Source organism: Pyxicephalus adspersus, chromosome 4 (genome assembly GCF_032062135.1).
Source record: "Pyxicephalus adspersus chromosome 4, UCB_Pads_2.0, whole genome shotgun sequence".
Taxonomy (NCBI): Eukaryota; Metazoa; Chordata; class Amphibia; order Anura; family Pyxicephalidae; genus Pyxicephalus; species Pyxicephalus adspersus.
In genome coordinates, this window is record NC_092861.1 from 59,479,572 (window position 1) to 59,499,837 (window position 20,266).

The following is a 20,266-nucleotide window of genomic DNA, read 5'->3' on the forward strand; positions in this document are numbered from 1 at the left end:
CCTCTAGCTTCAAAAACAGGGCACTTTCCACTCATTTTGGGAGAATAACTTGTGTGACTGAAAACAGTATATGAGATTATAAATTTGAATCCAGAACCACTGGACTCATGGGCAGCACCATCAAGCATGGTACAGGGTTCACATCTGACAGCAGCCTTTTTAACATAAGGGGGAAATATTTGCATTTGATTTCTGAATCCTGAACAGAACCAAATACCACCACATCAACACTTTATAGTTAGCCTCTATAAGTGATGTATTAGGCAATACTTTTGACATAGAAGTCGACAATTCTTGCCAAGCCTGAACACTCCATTCTACCCCTAGATCCGCTTCAAATTGCTTCATAAAGAAAAGTTTTTTGTCTTGGTGAAATAATGTGCCATAGACTGCTGATAACCTCCCTTTAGTTTCAGTGACCATGCTACAGGATTTTTTGAACACAGTACTCTGGTAAGGAGACAGCTCTTCGTTTATTTTGAATAAAGGACCAAATTTGATTGCACCTGAAAACTTCAGCTGGCGGAAGGGCCAATTTCTCTTGTAGATGACAACCAAGGATGGCTTTGCGATGAAAGTCTCCAATGCGAAATAAACCCTTATTGCACCCCCACAAGAATCAACCCGGTTCACATCCAGGAGGAAATTCTCAGTTCTGCCGAAGAGGTGTATGAGCATGTTGGGAGTGAAGTTTATAGCTGCTTTTTTGCCCATCCCAAAATGATAGAGCATAAGAGAGGAGCAGAGAATTGCAGGTCTCTTATTGGCTGGGATCCACATAAAAACCTCCTATCAGTATGGAAGGGCAAGCTAGGGCCTCCAGTTCAGTCCAATGCAGTCTAGGATTTGGTAGAGTCCTCTGACCTAGAGCTGATATTTGAGCTACTCTATGGTACAAAACTATATTGGGGACTCCCAAACCTTCTAATGTCTTAAGGGTTTACAGCGTTGATGCAATAATATGATGTTGCCCCATACAAACTTGAGTAACTTGTTCTGTATGTTACGGAGAATCATTTTGGGGATTGCTATGAAGCGTCCAAAATAGGTATAGTAGTCTAGGTAAGATATTCAGAACTTGCCACACACAAGTCTCTTGCTATTGTGCGGGACAATTGGCAGAATAAAGCGTTTTAGGAGGAGGTGATTTGTATGTCAAGTTAAGTGATTGCTTTGGTATTCCACTTAAAATCAAGGTTTCCTTTAAATTGGGTTACTACAGATTACGGGGGGAGATATTGAGGGCCACCAATTTATCCCTAATTTTTAATCCCAAAACTTCAGAAAACAGATCTAACTGTGAACAGGTGGGGCAAGGATATTAGCTGAAATATACTTTAGGGTTTCATCCACAAACAAACCACATTTGTGTGCTAAAAGGACCACATTAAATGCCCTTAATATCTGGGTTAAGTCTTATAGTAATTGCTAAAGGTTCAATTGCTAAGGCGAACAGCAGAGGAGATAAAGGGCAAACTTGTCTAGTAGCTCTTCCAATTTTATTTAAAGGTAAATGATGCCCCATCATTGCTATAATTGCTGATGGTGTTGAGTATAAGGAAGTAATCATTCTAAGAAATGCTGGGCCAAACCCCATTATTACTAGTAATGCATTCAAGTATTCCCAGGACAGACTATCAAATGCTATGTGCAGATCCAGAGCCTTTTCATTCTTTAACTTGTGAACACCCTCTCAGGTCTACTACTCCCCAATAAATATGCCTTTTGCTTTGTAACACACATTTAACCTCCTTGGTGGTATGAATAGTATTACATTTTTTAATTTAATAGCAGTACATTTAAAAATACTTAGTATTCTACATTTCCAGACTGGTCCCTACCCCCAGCCACACGTTCACGAGCAGATTCCCAGCCAGCATCTGCTTCCCCTGGCATCAGGTCCCAAACATTCATGCGTCGGGGTCGCAGATGCTGGCTATCGCCGGGTTACACGGATGCCCGGCTGGCATCGCCAGGAAAGGATGATGCTGGGCACCACTTACCAGGTGATTCAGGTGATTTTTTTTTTTTTACTGTTTTTCCTATTGTACTATTAAACTTTTAAATTATTTTCATTCATTAAAATGAAGGAAAAAAAAAAAAAAAGTTTTCTTCAATTTAATGTCAGTTATGAACACAAATACAGTTGAAATGCTCATCAGAAATAATATAAACCTCTAATGAATTTTGAAAAACAAAGTGTTTTAAAGTCCATGTATGGAGAATAGGCAGGTAGCTTTCTTTTATAAAAATTCCACCGGCATATGGCCAAGATAGTGTGATTACCAACAAAACAAAAATCTTGTGTCATAGACCTAGCTGCAGTATGAACACAGACATATTTTGCTAGAACTCACAAGAACCGCAATCACAAGAAACTGCAAATAGGGAAGATAACCTGTATTTATACAATCTCCTGTACTTTATTCTCACCTCTGTCCACAATCTATTTATGCAGAAAATACAAAATTTATATCTAAAAAAGCTCAGAGAAGTAAGGTTACATTAACATTGACAAGATAAGTCATGCAACTTGATGTTCCAAGAACTTACCACACGGATTCTTTGTCCAATAGCTTTGGCAGGCAGGTTGGAGCGAAACTTAGCACGGACCATGCCACTGTTGCCATGAGCTCTGGTCACCTTTCCCCAGATCACACGAGTTTTGTTGGGCTTTCCACCTGGGGTCACTGTGTTACTAAAAGTAAAAGACAAAAATATTAAATTGTGTAACAATAAAGAAACCAAGCAAGAACCTGTACTGAAAGAAAGTTATCTTAATTGCCTATTACCATTGCTGACCAGAAAAAGCCTGGCTCTATATGCCAATCACTGACTCAGGACAAGAAAGCTGGAGAAAAGTAAGAAGTCCTTATATGCGGATTCCTTGCTTCAGCAACTTCTAATTAGGCAATAGACATTTTCAGCAGCAACTATTGAGTGAAAATGGTTTCACAAAAGAATGGGAACATTCTTTCCTTTCACATTTTATTAGTCTTGTCTACTAAGAAAATTCTGGTGATCAGGTCTGCAAAAATGTATAAGGCTCACATGCAGTCACATAAAAGAATGTTTACATAACATTCCCACTTTTGTAAAAAAAATTTCAGGTGTCAAAAAGAACCACTCCTTTACTAAAAAATACATTCATTTTGCAAAGTGAATATTTGGTTATGTAAATAAAGTTGTGTTCACATCTATGACTGGCAGGTATATTTCCTTTTCAAAAGAGCAAGAAATGTAAACCCGATTTCACCATATTTACAAAACCAAGTGAACATTCACTTTCCAATGTGCACAGCCTGTACCACCGAGTACAACAACTCACTATCTCCCAGTTTCTTTGTGTATCTAACAGCAATAAATACCTTTTACTCTCATAGGTTGAATGTGAACCAAAAACTATAATGTGATTGACTACAGAACAGAACCAACATTTTCACTCAACAATAAAGAAACATTCTGATTCTCACAAAAGCCCAGCCATGCCAAGATCTCTTTTTACATATTCCATCAACTATGGTCCTTTTTACTGATTTTTCTAAATACAGAAAAAAACTGAAGGTGTGTTTTACATGGGGGGGATACACATATATGCTGAATAGATGAAACCCCTTACTTTAAAAAGGTTAAAGCTGATCGCCCCTTTACAATAATACATTTTAGTTATACTGCGTAGGGGTAGAAATTTCATGTAAGCATTACCAGATTTCATTAGCATTTTTATTGGGAAATAAACAGATCAGGGAACTTCATCTTTAAGTCCATTAAGCATGCAGTTATTTTACACAGATGTAGAAGACAACTATAAAGACCTGCGATGACATACATATAGTATGTAATAGACATCAGTAGTCAGTCTATGAGTGAACAGAGAAAAACGCTTCTGCCAGCATCTGGGTGCTAATTGTACAGAATATGCAACGATTGGTGACCAAAAATATATAAACACTACAGCAGCACATATATCAGGCTGGCCTTATTACATTGGGTCATTATTTCTAGAACAAGCACGCATATGTATCTATGACTCAATTCCTTTATCTTTTTATGGATTTCCAAATCACCTCAAAGTCTTGAAGCCAAAGCACTAGACAGTCGTGCCAATAAAAGGCCAGGAATAACCTAATATTTTACAAGACTTTAGTAAAATGCATGAAGACTAAAAACACTTTAGCAAATCTCAAAATTCTAATTTTACACAGTAGGCAGCAAATGTGAACAAAACAACATTTTTACCAAACCACCTTATGTATTATTATACTTTGTTTCTGAGAAAGCCCAGCATGAGAAAAGAATAAAATGACAATCAAGAAAATGTTTATGATTATTTAGCACCACATTGAATAGAATCTTTAATAACATTACAGCTATGGACAATACCACCCCAGTATCCTATTCTCCAGCAGGTGATATACTCACTTCTTTGCTTTGTATACATAGGCGCATCTCTTGCCCAAGTAGAAGTCGGTCTCATCGCGAGCGTAGACCCCTTCAATTTTCAGCAGGGCTGTGTGTTCCCGCTGATTCCTGAGGCCTCTCTTGTAGCCAGCAAAGGTTGCTTTACACCACAGTCTATAAACAACATCAATGACCATGTCAGTACAATGATGGCTGCACACACACAATACACCACCAATCCCCCAGTGTCCCCCATACATACCTGCCAGACATCTTGTACCTCTAATGCCCAGATGCAGACAGAACTGAAAAAAGCAAGAAAGTCTATAAATATCACCAAGACACAAATACATATCCCATAGTGACAGTAATGTGATGGACAATTTCCATGCTATATACACACAGTACATATGTTCTCTATGGAGAAGTTAAAACACTCGCGCACACACACACACATATATATATATATATAAATATATATATAACAAACATACAACCCCCACTTTTCAGTGGAGAATACAAGACATAATTGCCATTTGAAAATTAAAATAGTGACAACCTCAACACACACTGAAAGCAAACTAATACAAGTTGTCTTGTCGGAAAGACAATACCAAGCTGTGCTAGACACATTAGTGTCACATCTGGAGCTAGCGGAATGACCCGGCCCGCAAACCGTTCAGCTATCCCCACACATCGCCTTACAGGACGAAGCCGGCGCCAATACTGACATGTCAGCTACCCCCAGCCGTACAATCTACCCACTATCTCGGCCATCCTGCCATAGAATTCTCACATAACCTCACGTATTATTAGCATAGAGGAGGCGCCCCCAGTCTTTAGCAATATTAATTGAATATTCTAGTTTTAAACCAATATAATATTACATAGAAACAGACATATTTTCCTCTCACCCGCACTGGTTTCCAAGATGGAGGAAAAGGAAGGGCCAAAGCGTTGCACGCTGGGAAATTAGAAGCGACCTGTACGTCAGATGTCGTAATAGTTGCCTGTACGAATTTTGCACAGAGGATACAAAATAATAGACAGTAATATTTACACAGATTTAGAATGGAGTAATTTAATGCTGCAAATAAAAAAAAATGAAAAAAGAAATATAAATAAAAAATAGGCGTTTAGGTGTCCTTCTGCTCCGAGGATACTTGAGGCGGGACTTGTTTCTATGGATACCAAACAACGCTGTGTCCGTGCAGAGTGACCCTGTCAGATAATAATAAAGCTTCACAGTTGTGTGTTATTGCCGTCAGTGCCATAGGAGACTGGTGGGCCGGGGACGAGCAGCAGCAAACCATAGCTGGGAGCCAGTGTAAGTTTCCTGTACAAAGTATTGTCTTCTGTGGGGAGAGCTCACTAAGGGGCACTCCACATACACCATGAGCTTCTCTAGGGTTGTACTAGGGAGGTATTTATAAATTACCGGTACAGGAAAACAAAACACCTACAGCAAGGGCCATTCTCCACCACAAACTTCACATATGTATAACTTTTGTATGAGTTTTTTTTTTGCTGATTTATTAAGCAATGAATTACTATTACACAGTATTTATATAGCACTGACATATTACACAGCGCTGTACAAAGTCCATAGTCATATCACTAGCTGTCCCTCAAAGGAGCTTACAATCTAATGTCCCTACCATAGTCAAATGTCATTAGTCTAAGGTCCATTTTCAGGGAAAGAAAATTAACCTAACTGCTTGTTTTTGGAATGTGTGAGGAAACCAGAATACCTGGAGGAAACACATACAAACTCCATGCAGATAGTGTCCTGACCAAGAATTGAACCTGGGACCCAGCCCTGCAAAGGCCAAAGTGCTAATCTCTGAGCCACCATGCTGCCTGAATTATTTAGTGATATATAATAGTATGATAAAGGCAAAGGGGGGCACATGCTCACTCTTTTTTTTGGGGGGGGGGGGATAATATAATTTAATCATGTAATTCTTCATTAAAACTATCATATCATAACAAAGCTTTGCAGTGATAGTATTGCAGCATGGGTGTTTGATCTGTGTACTGGTGGACTCAGTAATATGAAGCTAGTGGAACACAATAACAATGGAGTTTTGGACTGAGCCCGGTCATCTTGCAGTCATGTAACTGGCTCTTCTTCAATCACAGAGCTCTCGTTGACCCATAGAGCAGGGGTCCCCAACCCCTGGTCCGCGGCCCACAGGAGAAAGGCCCCGCTTGGGGGGGGCGCACCTGCCAGAGCCGCAGCCCATGTCTCCCAGAGACATCGTAAGCTTGGGGAGGTGGGCAGGTTGAGTCTCTGTACACAACCCCCCCAATCTCCCATCGTTGGTCTGGCATCATGACATCATTATGGGGGACGTTTCTTCCCCTTTGAGTGACACATGTTTCCCTGTGCATGTGTGGTCCAGAGATGGTGAGTTTAGTGGTCCACAAGCTATAAAAGGTTGGGGACCACTTCCATAGAGAATACTTTGTGAAGCTTTCCTGGCTGACCACAGCCCAATGATTAGGAGTGGGATGCGCAGTGTAGAAAAGTTATAAATATTCCACCAGGTACATATAATAAATGAGAATTAAAAACTATGTTTTGTCTTCCTATAGAAGCCTTGAGCACTGCCAATAAGTCCAGAGAACCATGTCCTTACCAATGATGGATGTGCTGCGGGTGGGCACAGTGCTGGAGGACAGTCTCGATCAGCTCTCCGTTCTGGGCTTTATCATGCCGGTCTCCTACCATGGCCAAAGTGATGTAAGTGGAAAGATTTCTTTATTCGACTTTCTGAATAACTACTGAGCAGCTCTGATATATTTCTTATAATCTAATAATTTCAGTGCCTGTAATTATTTTTAATTGACAATAAAGCATTTGAATTCCTAACTAAGCAGACATGAACAGGGTCACAGAAGAACTGCATGGTGTACTCTGCTTTTTTGCTACTTTAAAACTTTAAACTATGCTCATCCAGTTTTTGCAGACCAAAAAGTACTTACTTTACTTTATTTTTCAAAGAGTGCCCCAACCCGCGGGTTGCCAGCTGGCATTAGGCAAGATCAGCCAGGGGGCGTTAGGCCGGAACGAACTACCGGCTAGGCCATATCTGGCCTAAAGGCCGGAGTTTGCCGACCCCTGGTCTAATCCCCTACACATCACATTCAGACTGGGAAAGCTGTTTTACCCTAGCTAGCTTTCACTTGATTGCCCAGTACTGTAAATCCAACAACTGGAGCTAAGAGGAGAAGGCACAGTCAGCTGTTCCCAGATATGCCATCATTGATCCATAAGGATCAAACAGGGTTTATTTATGGAAGGGAAGCCAGGGATAATACTATTAAGACTCTCCTGCTGACCCAGTTTGCTAAATCTTCAGGCACCCCTGCGTGCTTACTGTCAATAGACGCTGAAAAAGCCTTTGACAGGGTTAGTTGGCAGTTTATGTATTCAGCATTACGTCAGGTGGGCATGGGCCCCTGCATGGTCTCTAGAATCGCAGCATTGTATTGGCACGAGGCAGGGGTGCCCTCTCTCTCCTTTTCTTTTAAGCCTTAATTATGGAACATTTGGCTGTGGCTTTGCGCCACAATCCAGATGTTAAAGGGATCCAGGTGGGTGATACACAATATAAATTTTCTTTATACACGGATGACCTCTTGATATATATAACATCCCCTCATATTACGATACCTTCCATCCTGAGTGAACTTGATGAATTTGGTATACATAGTAATTTCAAGGTCAACTATTCCAAATCTGAAATTCTTAATGTTACCTTGGACTCTACTCAAATGTCAGCTATGCGTGCTAATGTGCCTTACCGGATTTGTAATGATGCCATTAAATATTTGGGTATAATGGTTCCATCGGATCCCTCCAAATTGTTCGCTCCTGGTTCGCCCGTATAAACACTCTTAAGATGCATATAATCCCCAGACTGTTATATCTTTTTCAATCGGTTCCCATATTCTTGCCAACTGCATATCTTCGTAAAATACATAGGTTATTTATAAAATTTATATGGCAACAGAAGCGCCCTAGACTGGTATTTAGTACCCTGTCCAAGGCCAAAAATAGAGGAGGTGCAGGGGCCCCAGATGTTATTTCCTATTATAGGGCATCGGTTTTAGTGCGTTTGATAGACTGGTTTCACCACAGGGAGCTGAAGGAATGAGTACGGCTGGAAGACTGCTTATCTCCAGTTAGCCTCCGATCCCTGCCATGGGTGGACCGGTCGTTGATACAGCCAGCCCATCCTTTACCTCCACTTACATTGGATTTACTACACAATTGGGATATCCTCCTCAGAGCGGGCAAATTGTCGATGAATCCAGGACCCATGACTCCGCTTTTTGATAATCCAGTGTTCCCCCCGGCAATGCGAACCTCCACATTTTTATCCTGGTCCGCCTCGGACAGCCGCTGTCTTAGGAGTATATTACATAACGGACGGGTTCCCCCACTGGCCTCCCTGGATCTCCCAAACAGAAGCAAGTTGCTATCTTGGCTTTCATACAGGCAACTGACATCATTTGAAGCTTCATTTACTGATTTATCCTCCCCATATAGAAGTTTGACGGCCTTTGAACAGTTGATTAGCTCGCCTGACCGCCCCTCTCATGTTGTGTTCAGGTTGTACGAGCTAATTGCCCAGAACTCTGAGCCTTCTGCACCTATATACACTAGATATTGGGAGAGGGAAATGACTGGACTCATAACTGCGGATGACTGGGAATCATTTATCCTAACGCATAAGTTGGCCTTAACTTGTAAAGCTCAAGAGGTCAATTACAAAATTCTATCCAGGTGGTATTATTGCCCTGTGGACCTACATAGAATCTCCCCCGCACAATCTGATCGTTGCAGGCAATGCCACTTACAAAAGGGGACAATGCTTCATATATGGTCGGAGTGTCCCCTTATATCTCGCTTTTGGGACACGATTTTTCAGGTATTTAATGACAGCACTGGGTCCACCATAACCAATACTCCCAAAATAGCTCTTTTATCCATGGTTCCGGGTTCGCTCAAAAGCTCAAAAAAATCAAAAGTGGGGTTCTACGTCATTTTCTTACAGCAGCAAGGGCCATTATTCCGAGATTGTGGAAGCAACCTGCTGCCCCTTCTATAGCCAATTGGGTCTCCGAACTTGAAAAAATCCGTCATATGGAGATGTTGGTAGCGGAGGATGATGATAGATTGGAACAATTTAAAATTACCTGGTCCACCTGGGATTGGTTTAAAGAATCTCCCTGATTCCATACATATTTTATTTAGTGTCCAGATTTACAAGATGGAACACAACCCCGCTATTGAGGGTTATTATATATCTTTTTTTATTCTTGTATCGAGTGACATTCCCCATCCCCCTCTTCTCCCCTGGGCTGTTTTGGTATGTGTGTTTGTTTTAGTTTTTTTTTTTTATCTGTTGTCTAAGAATATTGGTTTACACCCTGTGCCATACGCTTCCGCTAGTGGATATGTAGCTGTTTTTGTACAGGTTTAATATGGGCTATACGATCCCTTTAGGACTATTATGGTTTTGTTATATTTTTTGGGTATATGCAGCTTTTTTGGTTATATAGTTCTGTTAATAGGAAGCCTACACTGTTATGTTCGATACAATGTATGTGTTGTATGTCTGATTCTTTTTGTTATGTTTATCTGTTATTTTTCTCTGAAAACTTAATAAAACCGATTAAAACAAAAATGTATTTGAGCCCATTCACTGTTAGTCCAGAGAACAGAACCAAGGGTCATACAGAGATTATAAGTATGGCAAACAAGGTATTCAAGGATAAAGACAAGCAGAGTCGGGGTCAAAAGCAAAGGTCACTCCAGGCAGCAAACAATCACAGGTCCAGAATACCAGCAGAGTCATCAACATATAATCAGACTATTAGCAGATTAGACTAAGTAAATGCTACAATGGCAACTGAAGCCTGAATGTTGAGAATCTGTAAAGAGCCAATGACATGGCCAGTTCTTAGCAAAGACCCACTGCGGTTACTGGATCTAAACTCCCCTTCAGCTGCACGCAGTCTCAATGTATGTGCAGGGGATGCTGAGGCAAATGCACAGCTAAAGGGAATCTGTGGACTCCGCAAGCTGCAGGACGGAGAACAGACAGCTAATTGTCTGATCTCCTCTGCTGCAGCAAGTGAAGATGCCAGTCGGTAAACAGGGCACGCTGGACTGCAGTGGCTGCATCCACTACCCGTCACTCTTTACTTTTTTTTTTTTTTTTTTAGTTCGGGAGTTGAGTTTTTTTTATTAGGGAAACATACAGTACCTTTTTGGATGTTAATTTTTATGAAAAGTTGTTAGTAGTCTGGGTCTATTCTAAATTAACTGTACACAATATTTGTAAGGGTCCATGGTCTACATTACAAACAATATTATTGCATGGTATGCTGTTTTTAGGAAGTTTTTTGTTGATAGTTCTGAAGTTGATTGACGAACTCCTCTAACCCAGCCTCCAGTGGTATTGTGTAAATAAATGTGTATTTAACTTTCTCATTTATTTCAGATGGTTGGTAATGAAATCAGTACAATTCTGAGGGCACAGAAACAGCTAGAGGGAAGGTTTGAGGAGCTGATTAGTTCACACTCCAATCTTCGCTTAACACCTCCTTTGTTGTCAAACAAGTTTCTGGATCTGAAGGATCATGTGCATGAAACAAGTCAAAAGCTTAAAATGAGCAATGAGCAGTTTACCAAAGCAATAAAGCAAAGTCCACTAACATCAGACAACTTGAAGAAAATACAGGCTGACAGGTGAGCCCTAACAATATCACTATCATAAATAAAATATAATAAAAAACCAATGTGTTCCTTTATCCCCTTGAAGACTTTCAGAAATCAGTTTTCAGCAGCCTGTACACTTTAAAAAGCTGATATTATTATAATATATTATTGAGGACCTGTGTCTAGTTCATCATTAAACCTGGCTGGAAAAAAAGGCAGAAAAAATGTATATAACTGAATTTTAGGTTAATTTCATTTACCTAGGATAGTCTGACTTAAACATTTATGCCAGGAGTATACACTTGTAAAGCTGCCATAATATAGTTGGACAACATACTGTATAATCAGCCACGTATTGTAATAATGAACCAAGCCGTAAAAAAACACACAGTTTCTCCGATGATTTTATTAGGGTTACTTGTTTAAAAATAATCTGGTACATTTACCAATAATTGTTTTTTTAACTAACAGGCAATTTGCAGCAAATGTCATCACAGACATGCTAAAGGAGCTGGAAAACACAGGATCATTTCAGAGCCTACAGCATGCCGTAACTCTGGAAAAAGAGAAAAAAGTGAATTTCTACAACATAATAGACAGGTGAGAACTTTTAGATTGGTGCGTTCTGAAAACTGGCAAATCATAGAAGGGTTAAAAAATATAAATGTACAGTGAATCAGACACTTAGCTAATGCTAAATTATATGCACATTATTTTATCAAAGCATTTTTATATATTTATATATTTTTTAATTTTCTATTTAACCGGGCAAATTTTTGACAGAAGCATGTCAAATTAACGCATTGAACCACTAGGGGGAGATGTTAAAAAATTTATCGGTCCTAATGATATAACTATTCTGCACTGTCAGTGTGACTGTCCCTGTCAATTTTCTGAGTATGTGCCAAGTAATAGGTATAGGAAGGTTTATTGTGGCCTCTCCAAAACTACAATGGGTACCAAAGTTGGTTTTTGATGCACAATGTTTCTCTCAATGTAAAATGTGCACTTTTACAAATTTGTGGATGTTGGCTTTTCTATGTAAATTCCAATGTTATTTATTTTTTGGCTTTTTTAATAGAGAACAGGAAGGAAGAAAAAAAATCAAGGCATTGCAAAGGCAGCTGCATGACATAAGACAGGAGAAAAAGGTGGAGCTGCAGGTAATGTATAGAACAGTGTTTCTCAACCAATGTTCCTCCAGGGTTTGCAATAAGCAATTTGGGACTCCCAGGTCAGTTTAACAGACACCAATGATTTTTTTGGGCATCTGTAAGGGTGACATTCTTCCCACTGGCCTCTACACTAATGTATTGTGAATTGTGGATGTAGTTATTATAGCGGGGTTTCCTTGAAGACTTGAAAGTTATTTCATATTAAAAATGTCAGGAAACGCTGGTATCAAGCGTAACGCTGTGTGTGCTATACCTAGAAGCAGTTTATTGCTTTTTCATTTTAGTAAATAATGTGTATAATGGGGTCAATAATGACAGTGGAACTCAACTGAAACACATACTGAAAGGGTTTAAGTGGCCAATGCAGACCTGCTTCTCAAATATAGAGCTTGCCTTGTTGGTGTTCGGTTCATCTTTAATACCTCTGAAAACACTGACCCAACATGAGTATGCTGCTCAAGTGTTTAGCCCAATTGCCAGTTAGCTGCATATTGTGTGACAATGGCAGCTTATAAATTATCTGAGGGATAAATCAACTTTAAATGCCCATTTTAACCAAATTAGGTACCAATAATAAAATCACCTTATCCCTCATTTCCACAAACTTCTTTCTTTTCATGTAACCACTACCCCATTATTTTCCTCTGTGCTGTTCAGTTGCAGGCACACTGACATCACATAAAATTGAGAGAAGAATGAAAAGCTGGACTACAAACCAAAATCATTACATGGATCTGAACCTTTAAGCCTCAGTTTCTGTAGTAATACACGTGCCTTTCTAATAGAATAAACAACACACAGACAGCATACTTATTGCTTCATAACACTGTGCCAAGGGTTCTTGATCTGTGTTTAGGTTCATTTTCTCACAGATGTCCCTACTGAAGTATCCACTCTTTTCTGTTATGGTGATAAAACACATCCAACATCCTGCTCTTCTTTTCCATAGAGTAAACATTGTGCAGTATTCTGAGCAGAGATATTTCACAGGCTGGTAGAAATGTGTCTTCTCCATACATGGTCACCTGATTGAATGACAGAGGAAGTATTTGTATATACATGTGTCATAAAATAGGAAAATGATTCCTGTATACATCTCTGCCTTATATTTAACTTGTCTTATGTGAAAGTGAACTACCATGCCAAAACTAATCTAGCTGCCATATATTAATAGTAACATATAAGTAATGCTTTATTAAATACTTTCATTGGGGGGGGTTGGTTACGCAATGACAGAGTGAGCTCGTATTAAACACGTTCACAGTATTTAATCTTCTCTGACTGTAAATATTTTTATAGCAGTAAATTTAAAAAAATGAACATCATTTATACCAATTTACAGACACATTTTTCTTAAACATATATATTTATATTTTTTCATCTTTAAAAAGTGTTTTGGTGTGTTGGATGGCTGCCTTTCTTTTGGGCATGTTCAGATGTGCATTGGAATCAAGTGATCCCACAAGACTTCCGGTGGTTACCAGCTGGTGGGTTGCTCAGACTACAGCATTGGTACTTAGAGAACCAGTGTGCACAGATATGACAGTGGGTGTCAGTGAGCAGTACTGAACTGATCACTTCTGTCCTCATTAATTCTTTATGGGGCTGCCATAGAAGAAAATTCATGTAGTTGAATCCTTGAGGCAGTGGTTCACTGGCATACTGGCATGAGGAAATAATATCTGCAACTGCAATCTCTCTTCAGATCCAAAAATCCCCATATTAGGTCTCTCTCCCCAGTCTGCTACATCATCAGTGCATCCTTTAGGAGCTGCAAGTACCAATTATATAGTAACTGGGAAGTGGGGAAATCTGGGCCAAAGCAAGCTGGAGCAGATACAACATCAATAAGGGTCAGTTGCTGAGGATTCTAAAGATAAATAACAGCAAAGATTTTATTTAGTGGGGAAGGTAATGGTTTAACTATCTTACAATGATATATGTGTATAAAGCCAAAAAACAAAATAGAAAAAAGCTAGAAACCTTGTTTTTATTTGAGTGAATGTCGGGACATTTGGGGAAGTCTTCCAATAGGGACACAATGTCTGTCAAAGAGAATTTCCATTACTCTATAGAGATTTCCTCTCACTACTTGTATCTACAGGACTGAAAATAAAACATACACAATGGGAAATAAGAGGACAAAAATCTGTCTATGTTTAAACCTTCAATACTCCAAATCCAAAAATATTTTTAGATGCACTTTAATCTTTTTCTTAATGTAACAACTTTGTCTCTAAGCCATAACATGAGATGATGTCCAAGTCCAGAAGTCCAAGTTATTCTCATCTATACAGACACTAGCAAACCACACAAATTTTTCCTATTGGTTGTGCTGAATATTAACATTTTGCTTTTTTTTTAATACAAAAATTTCAAGCAATCCATTCTCAACTTTTCTTTGACAGAGCCGTACAGAACTTATCGCTCACCTCAAGGATCAGCTACAAGAAATGAAAGCCAAAACCAACATGGAAGGAAAGTATGTAAAGAAGGACACAGAACTTCAAGTGTCCCAGACACAGAAAAAGTGCAGTATAGCAGAATCAGACCTGCAAATGGAGATTCAGGTGAGAACTGGACAGACACAGTAATATTGAGAGTATGGTAGTCTACGTAGGCTCATAACAGTGTTAACCTGTAATTCCTCTGCATATCACAACACTCATTACTCAACACTCATTATTTATTTAATAAATTGCAGAAATAAAATATAAAAACTACGCAGATTCAATACAACTGTGTTAAAATGTTATATCCATAAAGGTACAAAAATGAGGAAGGTTTAGACACATATCTTGTGTACACTTTTTTTTAAACTATAAACCAGAGCTCAATAGATAGATCACTACATCCAAGGAATACTGTGGTATTGCTATTGAGTTTTCATTGTTTCTGTATTACTGCATTTGGCACATATAATTTATTACTTGAACTTTAGGCTACTGTATAAAACATTCTGTACCAATTTAAATCTAACAAACTCGCTCTACAGAAAATTAAAGAAAAGATGGACGAAGAGACAAGAGTTCATGTGGAGATTGAAAACTTCCTTAGGCAACACCAACAAGTGAGTTGCACTGAAGTCTCAGCCATAAGAATTCAGAGGAAACCCAGCCATGTTTTCTAGAAGTCTGTGTCTACACTAATGAAATCCATGTGGCTTAGTGCAGTGTTTCCCAACCTTTCTTAGTCGCGGCACATATTTTACAATTAGAAAAATCCCACGGAACACCATCAAAAAGTCAGACACGTAAATTAGCTACCTGCTGCCATCTAGTGGAAGAGTTTTTTTTGGTTCTGCCTATCACTATACATCGCTGGTATAGACAAATGAAGACAAATTTTTTGCAGTAAATAAATCAATTTGGGACCAATTAACTGAAATTGGATAATTTCCCACGGTACACCCGAAGATCTCTCAAGGCACACTAGTGTGCCGCGGAACAGCAGTTGAAAAACACTGGCTTAGTGTATGATAATGATGGTTTAGTAAAAGTTTTGTGGTGATTTATTTTCCTTTACTAGTGATGACATATCATTTATGAAGTGCCAATTTTAGTTTAAGCAAAGATTGTCTAGCAGCTCCTGATACTTTTGGGTAATAGTTCAGAAATGCATCCTCTTTGTTAAAAAATAATCCCCTGTAAAACTGTGTTCATTGCTCGTTGAACAGATATCTCAGTATTCATGTATAATAGCACTTTTATTGGTTTATTTAAAACAGAATCAGGCAAACAGTTGAAAGAAAAAGTAAGAGAGTAATTTTACACACAGTGTACATTTTTTGTGAAATCACAGCAATGTGGAGTTGTCTAATAAAGCCCTGACATTGAACTTTTCATAGCACACTTCACATATGTAGCTATATGTTACAGGGGCTGTTTCCAGAATAAAGCACTGATTTTTTTTATCTGTATAGAACAATGACACGTTCTGTTTTGCTCTTTTGTGCATTCAACCAAAACATCTGAAAAATGTCATTTGAATACATGACGCATACCGCTGCACCAATTAGAGTGGTATGGACAACTACTCTAGAACAAGGCAGAGTGCAGCCTAGTCAGATATTGCATTTAGCATATTTTCTAAGAGGGTCAATAATTTTATATTTTCTGTCAAACAGGAATTAGAAGAGAAGTTGGAGTACTGGATGGAGAAGTATGACAAAGACACAGAAGAAAAACAGGCTGAATTGAATGCCTTAAAGACAGCCAGAGTTAATGATCTCACATTGCTACAGGATCTGGCTAAGCAAGTAAGGGCAAAAAGTCATATATGAACTGGAAGCAGTCATAAAATACAATGCACATTCTGTCTTATTCAAAACACTTGCTGTGTCTAATTCCATAGGGAAATGCCTTTTTAATTTTAGCCAAGTGTCTGTAAATCTTGGAAGTCTCAGGCTTTATACCAGCTATTTCTTAATTTTTAAATATATAAAATAGTTTTTCTTGGGATAAAATTACCAATTGTAGGTAAACAGTTAACATTGTGATGACTGTAAAATCCTCTATTGTTTTAGTATTCAAGTCATTTAAGTCCATGCCCCAGCGCCTATTGATTTCTCATGACCTTGTCCCTTTAATACTGCTAGGGTCTAATTTCACTTTGGAAGTACTATAGGATTCTATCTGCAGTTTCCCCTCCAGAAATTCTCTGTGCAGTATTCACACAATCTGCATGTTAAAGTCTATCCTCAGCCAAAACAGTCTGCAAAGTATGTGCAGTAATTCCCCATTTGTCAGCCAGTACAGAATGATGGAAACCTCTTGCCACCATATGTGCATTAACCCAGATTGCAGTGTATGTGTGTCATCCCACAAATATCCTAATATATCAATGTATAAGCATTAACCCCTTGGCAACCATTCAGGGTCATGTGGGTTATTCCTACAGCAATTATTCCTCAGCACCTAGTTTCCAAAACTTGCTCTTCAAGCCCTGTCCATATTTACTCCTGTGCACCCAGGCCCCAGCTAATGGTCCCTAACCCCTCAGTACTTATTAATATTATTATTAACCAAAGTTTTGTGCATTACTCCACAGCTCCTAGTTAGTGGTGTATGTGTGTTATTTGCTCATCTGCCACTACCCAGCACTTTCATTTCACAGAGATTTTTCCAGTAATATGGTCATTGACCCTGCTGTATCATGACAATACTCCTGTAATCTTACTCTTATCCTCTGCTTTAAGCACAGATTTTCAAAGAAAAAAGGAATTTTAAAAAGGTGCAAATAAATATAACACTCAATTTATGTAATGGATGTTTATTAACTAAATTTATGCAATACATACTTAACTTGAATGTATTTAATGGTCCCATATATTCAAATATTCTACAGAGAACTTATGTTAACTCTTGTGGCCATTTCCTAGCACAATGATCACCAACCTTTTCGTACCTGCGAACCACTAAAGTTACCGGCTCCGGACTGGCCAGAGCCACAGACAAAATTTTCCTGCGGACCACCGGTTGGCAACCGCTGCCCTAGCATATGCGTTTAACCTCTCAGAGCAGCACATATAGCTTGGGCATATCTTTTAAGGTTTTTCCCCATGCCAGCTTAGACCTCAGTGTGCTTATACCTCCCAGTAAAATGAAGGACAGTTGTATGTTCATTTTTAAAATGCACTTTTATTACACCATTTATCACACCATGCACACTTTTAACCACAAGTATGCTGTTATCTTTCTCCTTAAAAAATCCATGTATGCCAAAATGTTTTTATTCATTTAGGAAAATTCTTAAATGAATGTATTAGATTTAACAGAACATTAACACAAGGCTGAAAACCTTTTTACCTCTGCAGTATGAGAATTATGAGAAGGTTATTATTGAAGATCGTCTTCAGAAGGAAAAAGCACAGCAGCAGAAAAAACAGGAACAATTGGAGCTATCCTGTGCCATCAAGGTAATTACTCCAATAATATTCTCCAATGTTTTATACAACTTTTTAGGATTGTATTGTATGCATTAATACATGACATTGTATTACTTATTAGAACTGTGTATTTCTCTAAAAAGGATTCTGGTAGGTTTTCATACAGATACAACTGTTGCAATAATTACTCTTGTCTTTAGATCCAAGCATGGTGGAAAGGTACAATGGTGCGAAAAGGCCTTGGCCCTTACAAGAAAACCAAAAGCAAGAAAGGCAAGGAAAAGGGCAAAAAAGACAAAAAAGGCAAGAGCAAAAAGGCAGGAAAAAAGAAGTGACTTCAAAAAAAATGTACATATTAGAAAAAAAAAAAAAAAAGGTATACAAACTTTGCACAGTGATTTTATAGTGGGTAAAACAGGAATAAATTATCTTCCATGTTTGAATTGTACCTAGATCTGATTATATTTTTCTTCTCAGCGCTCATACTTTGTACCATCACACGCTAACTGAAGAGATATTCCATACATGTTAAAATAAATGTTTCCTCAATCATCTTCCAGGACATCAAGCCTACTTTATGTACCTGTTCTAGAAAATTCCTAAAGAGGACGCTACTGATAAAACAGGGAATGTATTCTTCACCAAAGTGTATCAAAATTTCTGGTGCAATTCTCTTTTAAATTGTCCGCCATCCTATGCCCTCTCCCTCACCCAGGCATCTAGGTTTACAGAAATTACATCCTTTGAGAGGATATGCATGCATGGCACATATACTAAAGGGCTGGTTTCTTCAATTTACCGCCTCCTTCATACAAGTATACGAGGGATTTCTGGAAAATTTGCATATATGGTGGTCAGATATCTGGGAAGCAGCACAAAAGAGCTCAATCTGTACATTATATAAGGAAAATCTGTACAAAATAATATTTCAATGGTATCACACACCGGATGTATTACACAGGTTGTTTCCTGCTGTGGACCCTATTTGTTGGCGATGTGGGAAACAGCGGGGAACTCTGGAACATGTGTTCTGGTACTGGCCCATTATTCAGAGTTATTGGGACCGGGTCCATAAGCTGCTTCAAGATGAAACTCAACAACAGCTGACACTGGATCCGCTTAACCATCTATTGGGGCTACCCTTAACGGGCCTCCCCAAACTTACTAGTAAACTGATTGCCCATATACTGGTGGCAGCTCGCACCCGGATTCCAACCAGATAAAAATCCACCTTGCCTCCCTCTTTAGAGGATTTATATACCCATATCCTGGATGTTCGCCTAATGGAATATCTTACGGCCCTTATACAAAACGAACTGGATAGATTTGAATTGATCTGGGATCCATGGGATGCCTTCTACTCACAATTGCAAGTCTAGGGATTAGTTGTGCACACTTTTCTCTGGAATACGTTACTAATATTGCCCCCCTCCCCCCTCTTATTGTTCCTGGATGTTAATATTATGACTTCCTACATGTTCTTGTTTTTATTGTTTTTTTTTTTTTATTGTTTTTTTTTTTTACTTTCATTTATTCTTATTTTTTTTTTTCCTTTCTTTTTCTTATGGTTTGTTTCCAGCAATACCGGGTGGGATTCTATTTTGGACTCTGGACTCAATATTATTTGACCGTAGCATCGCTACCTTGGACAAGGACACACAACAATCAAAGTATATGTCTTACCCCCCCATGTTTATTTGTACTATGCATATTGACCCTTTACCTGTATTGCTGTGTTCCTTGTTTAGGTTTACAAAAAATTCAATAAAAACTCAGTTTCAAAAAAGAAAATTGTCCGCCATCCTTGCTTTTTGTCTCAGTTGAACTCGTGTGACGAAGTATGGCTCTTTTAGGCAATTTTACCAATTGTGGATTGAGTTGGAATTGAAACTACAAGGAGAGGGGACTGAAACTACTTTGACTCAACGGGGTAGAAATAACTGATCACAATTAATGAAAATGCTGCCTTTTTTCAATAGCTGGTATGAAAGTTGTCAAGTTCCAGTCCAGTGTTTGTTCCATCAAATTCAGATGATATTTGATATATTGCTTGTTTTCAGGCATTCA

At 38.7% G+C, this 20,266-nt stretch overlaps 3 protein-coding genes across 4 annotated transcripts in view; 1 reads left to right on the top strand and 2 right to left on the bottom strand.

Annotated features, from left to right (window-relative positions):
- Positions 1-2,553: 2,553 nt before the first annotated feature.
- Positions 2,554-5,404, bottom strand: RPL35A (ribosomal protein L35a; the record flags this gene model as incomplete). The annotated part of the gene is given in 4 exon segments (XM_072408330.1): positions 2,554-2,698; positions 4,423-4,575; positions 4,664-4,706; positions 5,316-5,404. Coding segments are annotated over 3 exon segments (309 nt in total), but the record flags the coding sequence as incomplete, so codon positions are not given.
- A 188-nt stretch (positions 5,405-5,592) lies between these two features.
- Positions 5,593-19,992, top strand: IQCG (IQ motif containing G). 2 transcript variants are annotated; one of them, XM_072408351.1, is made up of 11 exons: positions 5,593-5,728; positions 7,000-7,147; positions 10,920-11,167; positions 11,609-11,737; positions 12,219-12,300; positions 14,721-14,882; positions 15,308-15,382; positions 16,439-16,570; positions 18,128-18,229; positions 18,400-18,575; positions 19,779-19,992. In XM_072408351.1, exons 2-10 carry the CDS (start codon positions 7,034-7,036, stop codon positions 18,532-18,534), a joined length of 1,179 nt encoding a protein of 392 aa, XP_072264452.1. In that variant the 5' UTR covers positions 5,593-5,728; positions 7,000-7,033; the 3' UTR covers positions 18,535-18,575; positions 19,779-19,992. The 2 variants fall into 2 exon arrangements, with proteins under 2 accessions (XP_072264452.1, XP_072264453.1); XM_072408352.1 differs by having other exon boundaries at positions 18,400-18,547.
- The window catches only part of LRCH3 (leucine rich repeats and calponin homology domain containing 3), a 62,748-nt gene continuing 54,040 nt past the window's right edge, over positions 11,559-20,266 (bottom strand). Inside the window, exons 23-24 of the transcript XR_011920313.1 lie at positions 12,896-13,337; positions 11,559-11,693 (exon numbers count right to left, since the gene is read on the bottom strand). The gene's annotated coding sequence lies outside the window, so the exon portion shown is untranslated. The remainder of the gene's footprint in view (positions 11,694-12,895; positions 13,338-20,266) is intronic.